The 15,852-nt window shown below is 37.0% G+C and overlaps 1 protein-coding gene across 1 annotated transcript in view; it reads right to left on the bottom strand.

The window, feature by feature from the left end:
* The window catches only part of LOC110095655 (nuclear pore complex protein NUP62-like), a 39,789-nt gene extending 26,498 nt beyond the window's left edge, over window positions 1-13,291 (bottom strand). The window contains exon 1 of the mRNA XM_020821276.2: window positions 13,163-13,291. Within this exon, the coding sequence (XP_020676935.1) occupies window positions 13,163-13,276 (114 nt within the window). The 5' untranslated portion in view covers window positions 13,277-13,291. The remainder of the gene's footprint in view (window positions 1-13,162) is intronic.
* Window positions 13,292-15,852: the final 2,561 nt, after the last annotated feature.

The raw sequence follows: 15,852 nt of genomic DNA on the forward strand, positions 1-15,852 counted from the left end.
TCGGACACCCCAACCCCCGCGCGGTCTTTCGTCATTTCCCGAAAATAGGTTTTCTCTCTTCTTCTTCGAGCGACCATTTTCCCTCTTCATTCGGCGTCGGCGTCCTTCCACATTGAGTCGCTCTTCGCTTATTACTTGGAGTTATCTTCTACCGCGAGTTAGGTTGGAGCTATCTTCTACCGCGACCTTTTTCCGTCTTCGTTCGGCGTTCTCTTTCTTCCACATTGAGACCGCTAGGTATATGCTCGGTACCACTCAGTACAACAATGTTTGGTACCACTAGGTACATGCTTGGTACCACTCGATACCGCTCAGTACCGAGCAGGTACATGCTTGGTACTGCTCAGTAATGCTCGGTACCGAGCAGGTATATGCTCGGTACTGAGCAGTACATGCTCGGTACCACTAGGTACATGCTCGGTACCGAGCAAGTATATGCTCGGTACTGAGCAGTACATGCTCGATACTGAGCAGTACATGCTCGGTACCACTAGGTACATGCTCCGTATCGAGCCAGTACCACTCGGTACTGAGCCGGTACTGCTCAAAATTACTTACAATAAAATTTTGTTCAGGGGGCGCTGCCCCCTTGGACCCCGCCAGGGGGCAGCGCCCCCTTGAACCCCCGGCAGACCGGTACATTGTTGTATTCATCATTTTTAGTAGTAATTGTTAGTGTTAGTCTGCTTCTTCATGAGTGCATGTTTATATAAGTTTTCTTAATATAAAATAAGTGAAGCATTATATTTAGGTGTTTGATATATTGTACTAATATATTCTTCTCATAAAGGATGGTCAGAAGTAAGGATACAGCTGCATCAGGTCATAGAAAAGATCCAGCATGGAAATATAGCACTCAGGTGGATGTAGGGGGAAGTGATAAAACATATATCTATCTAAAATGCAATTACTGTGATAAAATTGTGAAGGGTGGTGTGACTAGGATGAAAGATCACCTTTCAGGGTCTCACAAGAATGTTGCTCCATGCTCCAAAGTTCCTGATACTGTAAGGGAGGAGATAAAGTCATACATGAATAAGTCTACCACGTCAAAACATCTTGCACAGAAACAATTTGAGGATAGAGTTGATGTTGGCTCTTACTACGGGAGTGAGCGCAGCGTTAGGGATTCATCTTCTTCGATGAAGCCCATTTCATCTAGGGGTGCTTGAGGGCCTATGAAACATTATATAGTGGGCACATCAGAGGATATGCCTCCTACACAGAAGATGGCCCCAGAAAATGCAAGGTAGGCACGGAGAAGAGTGTGTAAGGATATAGGCAGATTCTTCTAAGGAAATGCAATTCCATTTAATGTTACAACATCACCTGCCTATTACAACATGATTCTTTTAGTTTGAGCATTTGGGAGAGGGTTTGACATGCTCTTCATCTGGCTGTGAAAGAAATTGGAATACCTACAACCAAGTACATACAAAAAGGGAGAAATCGCTTGTCCACATTGAGAATGAATTCACTGGTGTACATTATGTATGATAGGAGACTCAGATATAGGAATTTGAAGAAAAAATGATTAATGGATGATGATGATCCTTTGCTTTGCGAGGATGTGACATCTGATGATGAGTGGTCTGTAGATGATGAAGCTGAAATGATGCCGTCTGAATTACAAGATGAAGATTTAAATGTTGATTTCTTTGATGGTCTTAAAGCATCTACATCCATCACAACTCAAGAGCAAATCAAAAAAGGTATGTAAGTAATAAAATTTTCTTAAACTTTTATTAATGTATTACACTTATTTATTTTGATATTGTTCAAAAATATTTAGGGAAGATGAAGATAACTGATATTGACGAAGGACCTGATTGGGAGACATTGGACTCTATAGGAAAGGAGGAAGGGGAGAGAGCAGTTCATCATACTGATGATTCAAATGAAGACCCCCTTAGTGATGACAGAGCTAATTACTTATGAGTTCTTATGTAATATGTCATTGCTATTTATTTTTGAAATTATATATTAATGAAAAGAATATTGTGATTTGGGAAAGATGGAGTTTGAGTTGAACTATATTTCATATTATCTTATTATTGGGATATTTTGATTTCACTTCATATCTTGTGCATTTTTATATTTTATATATTATCTACTCATTAGTATATACAAAATTTATCATTTTATGTTTACGCAATTTTTTTATTTTGAGGCTTACGCCTCAAAACGCCTCGAGGCTTACGCCTCGCCTCACAAACGAAAAACGCCTCAATACCCGATTACGCAATTTTAAACATTGATTTCAGGCCAAGGAAGAGGTCATGACCATTTGGAGTAAGATTGTCAGATATTCTCAAATTTTCTTTAAATTTTATTCAGTATTTTCATGTATTCTTTTATAGTCATGAGCTTGTAATAAATTAATCATAGAGTGGTCTATATGATTTTAGTTGATTTCGTTGGTTATTGTTTATATTAATGATTTATAAAATCTTTGATATATTTTTAAAATGATAAATAGATAATTCTTCCAAATTTGATTCTGAACGTTATAAATTGGTATCAGAATGATTGTTGGAAGAATTGGACTGTAACCAGAGATATATGAACTGCTTTATGAGTGGGTTAAAAGTTGGTTAGTATAGATTTTTCATTTCTGCATTTAATTGATCAAGTTTGATGAGTTTTACTTCGTGATTTGTTTTGATTCAATTTGAGTATTACTTTTACCTAGAGACTTCCCCTAATGTGCAGCTTTTATTAGAAGTAGCCCATGTAGCAGATCTTACAACCTCTATTAAAGGTTGTCAATTGAACTTGGATTAGGGGATCTTACTGCTTTCATTGAAAAAGTAGAGCAATGTTTAGATTTGGATTGGGTCTCGTATGGCTCCGCGTAAGAGTTGCCTGAATAACAAGCCTTATGAATTCCCTTGGAATTTATCTGTATGTTTAATTAAGAACATGTCTTACTTATTCACTTGAAAGTAGCCCAATAGGTTTAATTTAGGATTTGAATTTGACATTAGATTTTGGACTTTATGATTTGAAATCTATCATCGTAACTTAAACCAGGTGATGAGAGAATGATAACGAGCCCGATCAAAATCCCATGATTTTGTCATCCTTGGCTGTCATAATCTCTTGTCTACTTAGTCAGAGGAGATAGTCGACCCAACCTGACAGAAAGAACCCCGTCGGCAACCATGAGTTGATTTGTCCACGAATACCTTTAAAACCTGGGGTGGTGTTTGTCTAAAGGGATACATTTGAGTCCACCTTAGCTTACAAAAGTACTTTGTGCATATCGAGTACATCCTATGAATCATAACTCAAAAGATTTGAAACCATTAAGGAGCATACGTGTTTTGGCTGTAATTGTAATACGGTTGTGCCATTTTGTAGCAAAACCACTCAATCAAATGGCACGTGCCATATCCTTGTTGGCGAGAGAATATTTGAAGATGAATCTTAGTGATACATCCGACATAACATTCGCAATTTATGAGATGACGTTAATTTCAAATTTATCATCTATGACAAATGATTGCGTATGGAAAATGAATTTTAGTTTTAAATTTTTGGTGATTAGATTTGAAGTTTCGTAAGAATTTAGGAGGCATTTTAAAAGTTTGGGGTCCCCTCTGATTGAAATTTTTTGTCAACGCGGCCATCATCGAGGAATTTTAAGTAATTGATTATTTAAACCTTGTCAACTCTATTTACCCACTAACAGAGGGTCGAGTTAACAATTTGATGATTATGCAAACACTAAAACTAATAGCTTATGTTTTATAGTTCGTTTCATCTAGAAATCCTTTAAAAGCCTAATGTGGACTTTAAACTAAACATCTCGATGAATTTATGATTAGGAGTTTGTTTGTTAATCCAAGTTATGTCGACTCCATTCCTTTTAAAGATAAAAATGAAACTTGAATATTTGGCCCACACGACATTCTCGGATCTTTAGATTTAGAAATCACATGTGAATATCAAATCACAGGCGGGAGATATTTTAGTATATATATAGAAGCTATTATAGGGATCTTTGAATATTTTTAGCGAATTTATTCACTTCTTGGGTTTCCATGTGAGCTTCGACAACCCTCGTCCATCGCTTTGAAGGCGAAGTCGTGTTGGTTCCCTATGCAAACATACCACTGAGCAAAGTAAAGTAGGCCAGAGCATGGCCTCCTAGAATATACACTAATTCTCCATTGTTTCCTTCTTTATCCAAGTAAGGAGCAGAGAGGAACCAAGATGGAAGCATTTCTTGGAAAAGATCTTCTATTAGACTTGATCCTCTTGACATACACAAAAGTAGCACCAAGTTTAATAGCCACTTTCACTTGTGTTATGGCAGTGGCTAATAATACCTGGCCATATCATATCCATGCTTGATTTTCTTCAGCATTTGTATCTTCTCTTTTAATACAACAGTATCTACAATCTCTTAGTTGATTGCATCATGATAGATAGGATGTCTTCGGTTAGTAGAATAATGTCCTTGATGCAACAGTAGACTCGAACATATAGAATTCCAGGGGCAACAGGAGAAAGACCCCCAGCCGAATCCATGGACGAGAAGCTTGCCGACACTGCCATTATTTGACATATGGTCACCGGAGAGGCTAAATGTTGTAGTGAAGCAACTGTGATGGAACCGTATGATGGAATCATTATTGTTTTGAAATATTATTCTTGTAGCAAAAAAGACAAGGAAGTCGCTCCAACGCTTAACTTTTTTGAGTCCACAAGGCTGCAACAATTGGCACGCTTGGCCATGAGCAGCTCACAGCAAGATTCTCTAAAGCAAGTCCGGCAAGGTTGAGGAACCGTTCAGATGCTTTGTCAAGCTTATATGTTATCGTGAGATCAGAAAAGCTGCCAAAGGTAATGGAAGTGTTGCTTGGCAGATTCCTCCAACAACAAGGCTTGGAACGTCAACACCAGTAGCAGCCACAATTTTTCTTGATGTGTTCTTTGATAGTTGATATTTTTGTAGTAGGACTAGGCCAATCAGTGCAATTCATAAAAGCAGGTTTCCAAACTCCACGAGTTACTTTAACAGAGAAGTAGCTTATTATAGTTGCTAGACATGCTGGTAGAAAATCAGTCAATTACTTGAGGACAGTTGCCAGTTACATCCTTTATTTTAAAATTATTAGCATAGGTTCAGTTCCCTTTAATTCATTTAAATCTTTATTTTAATTGTGCAAGTTAATTTTAAGGTTTTTTTAAGTCTAATTATCGCTAAGATAAAATTTCGGCAACGTCCCAATGTCCCCTCCCTAAGAAGGGAGGTTGCGAAGGCCCTTGCCCTTTTAAATCCGCTTGACCAGACAGCTATTCAACAACCAAGGGCTTCGGGAGAATAATCGACCCTGGTATGTGTCTTCAATCTTCAATTGGCTTGCAATAAATGTTGATTTAATTTAAAAAATGCTGCAATCTATTCCCCTTGAAAATCCAGCAGCCTTCTGACACCCCCTCCCCATGACAGGAGGTTAGGATGGCACATGTCCTTTTAATCCGCTCGACCAGATTAATAATTGACGGCCGAGGGCTTCGGGTGATATATAAACCCCAAAATCAATCTTCGATAATCCCTGTTGTGATAGCTGTTAATTTACTTTAAAAAAGTTATATATTGTTCCCCTTGAAAACCGGAAAGCCTTCCAGCGCCTCCTCCCCATGAGGGGAGATTGGGATGGCACTTGCCCTTTCAAATTTGATCGATCAGACATATATTAAATGGTTGAGGACATCGGGGGAATTATCGACCCTGAAATCGGTCTTCGAGTCTCTAATTCGTGATTGTGACACCTGTTGATGGCTTTATTGCGCGGAACGGAGCTGATAGGAGAGAGGGAGGAAGGTCCGGCTATGCTTCCTTGCGTGCGAGAGAATGAATCGAGAGAGTGGGTTGGGTTCGTTTTGTGCCATGAGTGGGAATGGTTGCATGAGGGAGGTCATGTGAATGGGGATTGTAGGATGGTTAGAGGTCAACAAATGCCCAACTAATCACTGCCACTCATTTTACCCAATCCAAATAGTGGTTCAATCTAAAAGCCCTCCCTCCCTGACAATATAAAAAGTGTGGAAGTTGCAGCAGCAACTCATCGATGAGGGCTTCAATAGGGCTGGTGAAGTGAGAGGAAGAGGAATTTATAGTAGATCATGCTACTGAGTAGCTTCTTTAACCAACTTAATCCCATTATTCACACTCACAGCTCTTTCTCAACTTGATCAAATCCACTGACACTCTCCCTTCATCGCAAGCCCGTGATCTCTTTTGCACAACCATTGAAAACATCCAACGCCCACCTAGTCACCTCGACTCATTTACCTAATCAAAATAGTGGTTCAATCCAAATATCTGCCCTCCCTCTCTGAAAATATAATAAGTGTAGAAGTCACAGCAGCAACTTGTCGATGAGGGCCTCAATAGGGCCAACGAAGTGAGAGGAAGGGGAGTTCATGGTAGATCATGCTACCAAAGAGCTTTAACCAACTTCATCCCATTATTCACACTCACAACTCTTTCTCATCTAGATCACATATGCTCGTGCTCTCCCTTCATCGCAAGCTAACCATATCTCTTGCACCACTATGATAGACCTTGGAAGCAAAAAAACAAAAAAGCAAACAACAAATAGAAAAACTGCATTAAAATTAAAACAGTGGCTAATTTTGTACTAATACTTCAATAAGAGAAAATAAGATATAGATGATCTACAATTCAATTGATAGATTGGCTCTCCAAATCAACCTAGACGCCATTAGGAAGCCCTCAAAGAAAAGAACAACAGCAAAACTAAAACTAAAGTTATAGCATGATGATAAAACCATAGACAACTTTCCCTTAAATAACTCCAGAACATAATAACATAAAGAGAACATTCTTAAAAAAATTAAATATAATTTAAGAAACATTCATAAATAATTAAAACATGATTTAGAAAATCTTCTTAAACAAATTAAACATGATTTAGGAATCTTTCCTAAACAATTAAACATAATTTAGAAAACATTCCTAAACAATTAAACATGATTTAGAAAACATTTATAAAAAATTAAACATTATTTAGAAAACCTTATTAAATAAATTAAACAAAATGTAGCAAATATTCCTAAACAATTAAACATGATTTAAAAAACATTCTTAAATAAATTAAACATAATTTAGGATACCTTTCTAAATAATTAAATAGTTTCTCCTTGATTCCTCCTCCTAACATAATGAATAATAGCTTCACTGGGTCCCAAAAGGTTGTCCCCCCTAGGAGTGTAAGTGAGCCGAGCCGGCTCAAACTTGACTCGTTAATGAGCTCGCAAGTCAAGCTTATCAAGCCACGAGTTCAAGCTCAAGCTTATACTAGAGCTCGTATAATAAAAGAGCTTGAGCTCAAATGCAAACCTGGCTAGGCTCGAATGCTCGTCGAGCCGCTCAATTAAATTAAAATATATTAATAATTAATTTAAATAAGTATTATATAATATATTTTAATAATTTTATATTAATTCTATATTAAATTCCCTAAATTCCAAAAAAAACTATTTTTTTTAATTTAAAACTAAGACATTGAACTCAACAATCGAGTCAAGCTCGAGCCTATGAATTTTTTAACGAGTCGAGCTAGAGCTTAGTAAACAAACTCGAGTTGAGGTCGAGCTCGAGCCCAATAACAGCTAAACAAGCTTAGCTCGATTAGGCAGATATTCAACTCGAATTGATTCGTTTACACCCAAAAAAACCCCTAAGCAATACTCCCCTCCTAAAAAGCAAAAGAAAATGGGCGAGTAATGGTAATCTTGAAATGCATTTCTTTTTTGTATCCACGTAAAACAACTGTAGCATGTTTGTTGCTTAAAATTTTATCAATAGTTTGTTTATGTGAAACAATATAGACTTTTTTTCCATTTTTCTTTTGCGAAGAATCTCGTAAAACACATGTCAGCATAACAATTACTGACTTGGTTTTGAGTTCTGAATTAACAAAAACTCCAGCGGTCGAAGAATGTTTCAATATTTCAGAAGAAAATGCATTGCCCTTAAATCCCTTAATAGATTGGATAACTTTTTTTTTTTTGCACTCAGCTTATTCACCAAGACTTTATGTGAACTTCAAGAATAAAAAGAATCAATTGGTACATAATTTTTAGTTTTCTCTAAAATCTCTTCATCATCTTTGCTTATGAAGTCCTGATGTTTGCAATCTTCAATGCCACTTTATTTTATTTTGGGAGATTTGCAGGTGAATCAAGTACCGCAAATGTAGTTTTACCATCAACATTCAAGGATACTTCAGTTGAATATTTCTCTACATTAGGACCAATAGTCTTTATCATTTCATCCCCATCAATCTTGCTTGGTATAACTCTCTGAACTTCTCTCAGCATATCATTTTCACGATTCCCCCATGCTTCCGACAGAGCCACCTTAGCTTGATTCTTTAAATCTCCTCAAAATTTCCAAACCTTCCTTCTATCGCCAAAAAGCGCTCATTCAACGATCTCATATCCATTCGTAGTTGTCTTACTTCCCTCTCCAACTTTTCTTCCAACACCTTAACTCTTCTCCCGGCCATCAGTCCCAAGAAATTCCTTTGATACCAATTTGATAGGCTTTGGAAACAAAAACAGAAAAGAACAAATAAAAAAAATTGCAGTAAAACCAAAACGGTGATTGATTTTGTATTAATACTTCAAAAGGAGAAAATAAGATATAGGTGATCTACAATTCGAGAGGTACATCAGCTCTCCTAATCAACCTAGACGCCACTATGAAGCCCTTAAAGAAAAGAACAACAACAAAACCAAAACTCAGTCATAGCATGATCGGATGATCCTAAAACCCTAGACAACTCCCCCTTAAATAGTATTAGAACACAATAACATAAATAAAACATTCCTAAACAATTTAAATATAATTTAAAAAATCTTCTTAAACAATTACACATAATTTTAAAAACTTTTCTAAACATGATTTAGGAAACCTTCCTAAACAAATTAAACATAATTTAAGAAATCTTCCCAAACAATTAAACAAAAAATAAAAAATCTTCCTAAACAATTAAACATGATATAGGAAACCTTCCTAAATAATTAAACATGATTTAGGAAACCTTCATAAACAAATTAAACATGATTTACGAAATATTCCTAAATTAAACATGATTTAGGAAACATTCTTAAATAAATCAAATATAATTTAGGAAACCTTCCGAAATAATTAAACATTTTCCCTAATTCTTCCTCACATAATGAAAAATAGCTTCCCTAGGTCCCATAAGGTGGGCAACCCGACAAATCACACTATCAAAAACCTCTAACACCCGCCTAATCATCGTCACTCATTTACTCAATCAAAATAGTGGTTCCAATCTAAATAATCCCTCTCTCGAGAAGATTAATAAAAAGGATTTCAACAAAATAAGAAGAAATCCCAAAAAAGAAAAAAGGAAAATATTTATCAAAAAAAAGAGTTTTGGTGTGTTCATTCTCACCCTCACAAATTCATCGTCTAATCATCTTGGCAGCATTGTCAATGCCTAATGTGCCTAAACTTACCTCCACTCCCAAACATTCCCAAAACACCTATGGTAGAGAAGGTTGACATGATTCTGATTGATATCATTTCCACAAGAGAAGGTGGACGACGAAGATATTTGATCAGGTTGAGAGGCAAGCCTGAGTCAGAAGACACGTGGTTAGATCGCGTGGAGCTACAGCAAATTGACCCCGACGCATTGGACATCTATGAGAGCACCCGGGATGCTTACTCAATGGAGCCGAGCTTTTTCCCACCCGGGAGAATGATGGGGGCATCAGATCATGGAAAGTATCAGAGACGTGGTCGTCGATCTACGACCACGATCGCGCCAATCTATTTTTGAGTCCTCATGTATATATTTTATTTAACTATTATATGTATTATTTTAGTTGTATTTCCCTTTTTACCCTTAATGGTTTTTCATGAGTAAGCCCTAAGGGCTAAGTAATCTTTTATTTCTCTGTTCATTGTAAGAGGCTATAATATAGCCCGATATGTTTCTTTCGAGGGGATGAATAACTATAATCAAATTTATGTATATTGAGTTCTTGTGAGAGCTTGAGTGGTTTTGGAGAGAAATCACTTGGAGAGAGAAGCGGATCACCAACCAACCTTGGAAGAATCCAGGTTTGTGGTTATTTTCATCTTATTTCTTTTCCTCTTTCTTCCTCCCTTCCCCTCCATCCCCACTGCCCACCTAAAGCCCTAAACCACCGGCCACCTCCACAAACCCCCACCGCCCGCCAACCATAAGCCTCCACTTTTTCTCCTTTTGGCTCACACCCTAAAATGCAATTAACGCTTATATTCAAATCATTAAAGATATGTATGCATGAGCTATTACTTGTGTTCAAACACAAGGTGGTTTGACCAAGTATTTCCCTATTTAGGTTGGGTTACATCAAGGATCAGCCTTAAGCCCATATCTTTTTGCTTTAGTTATGGATGTTCTCACTAGATATTTGCAAGAGGATGTACCTTGGTGTATGCTTTTGCTGATGATATTCTTCTTGTTGATATGAAGGTAAATTTGAATTATGGAGGTCAACCTTAGAGTCTAAAGGTTTTCGCTTGAGTAGGTCTAAAACGGGATATATGGAGTGTAATTTTAGTAGCAATAGACCTGGTGAGGGGATTGTGACTTTGGGAGATCAAGTCATTAATAAGAGTACAAGTTTTAGATATCTTGGATCTATTGTTCAGAGTAATGGTGAAATAGATGGGGATATTATCAGCAGAATTCAAGTTGGATGGTTGAAGTGGAGGAATGCATCGGGATTATTGTGTGATAGAAAAGTACCCCTCAAACTTAAGGGAAATTCTATAAGATGGTAGTGAGGCCTGCAATGCTTTATGGTGACGAATGTTGGCCATTAAAAGAGAAGCATAATACTAAGTTAAGTGTAGTAGAGATGAGGAAGCTCAGGTGGATGAGTGGTTTTACCCTTAGAGATAGGATACGAAATGAGCATATACATGAAAAGGTTAGAGTAGCTCCAGTAGAAGATAAGATTAGAGAGAGTCGCCTTAGATGGATTGGTCACATAAAACGGCGGCCTTCCGATGACCCGGTTAGGAGAGTAAAGGTATTAAATTTGACTTATGTTAAGAAAGGTAGAGGCAGACCTAAAAAGACTTGGTTAGAAAATATTAAGAATAACCTTTCTTTATTAGATTTAAACGAGAATTTGACTTTTAATAGGACACAATGGAAAAAAAAGGATTCATGTAGCTGACCCCACGTAGTGGGATAAAAGCTATATGTTGTTGTTGTTGTTGTTGTTGGGTTTAATTAAATCTTTACAAATTCCCAATTCCAAAACAAACAACCCTTGATTGCCTTTCCCCAATTCCCTCTCCCCTATTGAAACCGTCGGCCCCTCTCTCTCTATGCCGCCGACCCCCCGTCATTACCCCATTTGATTTCTTTCCAAATTGCAAACCTCTCTCTTTGGGAAGAATTCAAAGCCTCTCCCTCTCTCTTACCCACCCCTCCCTCTCCTCTTTCCCTTTTATTTCTTTCCAAACTTAAGAATTAATTAGGAAAACAAATTCCCAAATTTCCCTCAATCCTTCCTCTCCAAAATCTGAACCAATTCCTTTCCCAAGCACCCACCATTGGCTGGCCACCTCTCACTCTTCTTCTCCTCTTGAATTCTTGAGAGAAACTTCTTTCTCTCAAGGGAAATTTTTAAGGAGAGCAAAGGACGTCGTCTACAACATTTCAACCCTACGAAATCAATGCATGGTCAATCCCGATCTTGACTCCGATTTCGTCTACAACGAACAAGGCCTCGTCGACATCCTCTGGTCGCCTTTCTTCAACGTCAACCCAGAAATAGACAATTCTGTCGAGTACTTGGATCGTATCATCTGCACCTTGTCCGAATCCATCAAAGAGTAGATTTCCATCGTTCAGTGGAAAATCACCACCGTCCCACGAGGGTGAACTTTTTCTCCTATTCAATTTTCTCCTAATCTTCTTCTCTTGTATGTTGTGATTCAAGCACAAGGAGTCGTGCAAAGCTATCTGCCAATGCTTAGTAAATGTAGTACATGATTTTGATTTTCTATGCTTTCTAATCTCATTGTTAACCTAGGGATGCTATTAAAAATCTACATAATTTGCATATGTTGAAATTCTAAATGTTTTGGTGATCTTAGCTTTTAGCATGTGACTTCAGAGTCACCTCTCTTTTTGTTTTCTATTATCGTTTAGTAGCTAATGTTTTAATTCTTTTTGCTCTTATTTCAAAACGTGCAAGTTTTTAACACATTCATTTAAATCATACCTAGTCATGCTTATCATTAGGCACCATAAATAGTTCCCCCCTTCTTTCACACTCATATATTCTTGTCTAAATTTATTTTAATATCCCGAGTCACTGTGCCAATGAGAACATGCATCATAAACTTGTTCGGGTAAACCAGATCCAAAAGATCATACCTCTGAATTTTGTATGCAACCAGTTACTATTCGATCTAGACAATCAAATCCAAAGCTTATTTGGAGAGGACCCTAATCAGAACAAGAATTGGATCCTCAAACAATATAATAGCAACACTAATATGACCAATAATCATCGTAAGAATCTGTTAGACCGGTCCACTGGACCGGTCCAGCCCGTTCGCATGGGACCGGCATTTCGTGAGATCTCCGCCTCCTGTGGAGATCGGGCGTCCCGAGCGCCCAAGCTGACCATTTTAGGAAGGATTTTCTAGGGGGGAAATTTGAATGTTAGGATTGTTTAGGGGTTTCCTTTTGATTTGTATGCATTAAATAGTCGATTTTCCTAGTGTTTGGATGTCTTAAAATTGGCTGAAATTTGAGATCTCTTATATTTAGGTTTTCTTTGGGCTCTAGCGGCATCTAGAGATTTGGGAGAGATCGATCCTCCTCTCGAATTGGGGATCAAGTGAATATTTCTATTTTCCGTGTTCCTTTCATCAAATAATACAAATTATCTACTGATTTTGTGATTTTTGTGTGGAGTTTTGCGAAGATTCTCGCTGTTTTGAGAGAATGATAGGAAATACTCGCGATCTACAAGTGTTTCCTATCAGAATCAAACCTTGGACAGGCACAAGTCAAATGTCCAACATTTTAGTTAAATAAAAATATGCTTATCAAACTGTTTCCAAACAAACCTCCTGCTGATGTGCCTCAATTAATTCCAGTTGTCTCACCAAGCTAGCTTGAGTTTCCACAACTTTGGCCACCTCAGCCTGCAGAAAGAGTGCAAAACAAAATCTACATGGCATCGTCAAGCTAAATAACAGATAAACATTCAGGATGGAGCTTTAGTTACAGCCAATCCTAAATTCCAAAGGGGACCTTCATTAACGATGAGAGTAGGACAAAACATAAAATAACCAGAACAAAATCCATATTTATTTATTTATTTATTAAAAGAGCTATTTATGAAAATAGAAGTGAATAGAAAAAGGACTTGCAATCAAAATAAATAAGGATAAGCATCAAAACAGGCAACCATTAAAACAACCTAATGGGACCATACTTCTTCAATCTACACAATTTGTAGTAAACTTTTCACATTAATGAAATTAACAACGGAGTAAAGTTAAACTCACTGCGATCTTAAAAATCACATAATCGAGCACTATTTTTTAAGTAAATTACACATTTCAAAGAACCTCAAAAGGTCGAGCATACACTCAATTTACTCTGAAAAACTAATTCAAAAACCAAATAAACTTGAAACAATGCAAAATTATCCTGCCAAGGACTTGCTCTTCCTTAAAAATTTATTGACAATAAGATCACGAAATTCAGAGCTTTAAAAAAACACAAATGGACTAGACTGGCCCAAACCAAATTGATTTGAACAAGTATAACAAGGTATAATCATGCCACCATTATGGTCACCTAGGAGACAAAGATTAAATTCATAGGTACATCTTCGAGCAAGCAGCATGACAACATTGTCCAATCACGTTAGTGAGAACTCATTATAGTGCAAATCATTCGTGTATGTTTTGACTTAAAATCCTCGAAACCTCCAAAGATCAAACAAACTTGAAAGTTGAAACAATGCAAAAATATCCTAGCAAGGACTTTCGCGTCATGAAAAATTCAATAACAACAAGATCGTGAAATTCAAAGCTGTAAAATGCACAAATGGGCAAACCTTGCTCAAACTGATCTGGCTTGAACAAGCACAGCCTAGGATACTCCCCACCATTGTTATCGCCACCTAGGGACCAAATCACCAATTTTAGGGACCTTTTAGGTTCGAGCAGGATATCAACATTGTCCAATCACGTTAGCAAGAAACTTATTATAGTGCAAATCATTCAAGCTTTGACTTCTTCAAATCGTTGAAACCTCCATGACCTCTAATTCAAAGACCAAAAAAGCTTGAAACAATGTAAAAATATCCTGCCAATGACTCTCTCTTAATGAAAAATTCATTGACAACAAGATCGTGAAATTCAGAGTTTCAGAAAGCACAAATGGACTAAACTGGCCCAAACCAAACTGACTTGAACAAGCACAGCCTAGGACAATCCCGTCATTGTTATCAACACTCTTATCGCCACTTAGGGGCCAAATCACCTATTCATAGGTACATCTCCAGGAGAGCATCATCAACATTATCTAACCACATTAGTGAAAACTTATTATAGTGCAAATCATTCATGTATGCTTTGACTTCTTACAATCGTTGAAACCTCCATGGAACTTCATTATCAAACCATTTACACAAAATGACACCACTCAAAGATGAAAATTTTATGAATTAGTCTCACCTTCAACCAATGAAATTTTGATTTTCAACTTCATTAACTAATAGCGATCAGATCAATAAGATGGTATATTTCAATACTTGATAGGAGACATCGTCAATAGAAATTGCCTTCAAACTACCATCACTAGCCACCAAGGTCATCAAGCCAAAGCAAACAAGCCAAGAGAAAGTATCGTCAGGTCATGTCAATTGTAAGAGAGCGCAATGCATAATTTGTTATTGATAAGTAAAGGAAATATTATGCATATTTCCAACAATAGCCAGAATAATCTCAAAATTTATAAATAAGCTGCAATTCAATTCACTTGGGATATTCTGGACATTTGAGAATTCAAGAGTACTAAAGATTGTCTGGATACTCATGAAGTTTTATTACGAACAAGCATTTCCTTAAAGACTATTTGAAACAACCTCACTTATGTTGAGCCATCTACTTCAAGACTTGCATCACAATGTTACTTTATATTGTACCTGCACCGCAACATTGCTTGCTTCACAGTTATCTACTTCAAGACTCATGTAGCACGCTGGCTTTTAATTCATACCTGCACCATAGTCATCACCACAAGGCATCTATGATAGGAAACACTTGTAGATCTCAAGTATTTCCTATCAATCTTCGAAAAACAGCGAGCTTTCACCACAATAGTCCGCACAAAATCATAAAAAACAGTAGATAATGTATTATTTGATGAAACGAACACGGAAAATAGCTAGATAGACTTGATCTTCAATTCGAGAGGAGGATCGATCTCTCCCAAATCTCTAGACACCGCTAGAGACCAACAGAAAACCCAAATCTAAGAGATCTCAAATTTCAACCAAATTCAAGATGCCCTAACCCTAGGAAAACAAACTATTTAATGCATACAAATCAAAAGAAAATCCCTAAACAATCCCTACATTTAAATTTCCCTCTTAATTCCCCAAAAAACCTTCCTATTCGGCTCCCGCAAGGCTAAGTGATTCACTAAGTTTGAACATCAGTAGGAGCAGATAGCAATGGATTTTATAGTTGGCTTACCTTGATAAAAACATGGTCATGATGTAATTTGCAAACTCACCAAA

Source organism: Dendrobium catenatum, unplaced genomic scaffold, assembly GCF_001605985.2.
Source record: "Dendrobium catenatum unplaced genomic scaffold, ASM160598v2 fragScaff_scaffold_865, whole genome shotgun sequence".
NCBI lineage: Eukaryota > Viridiplantae > Streptophyta > Magnoliopsida > Asparagales > Orchidaceae > Dendrobium > Dendrobium catenatum.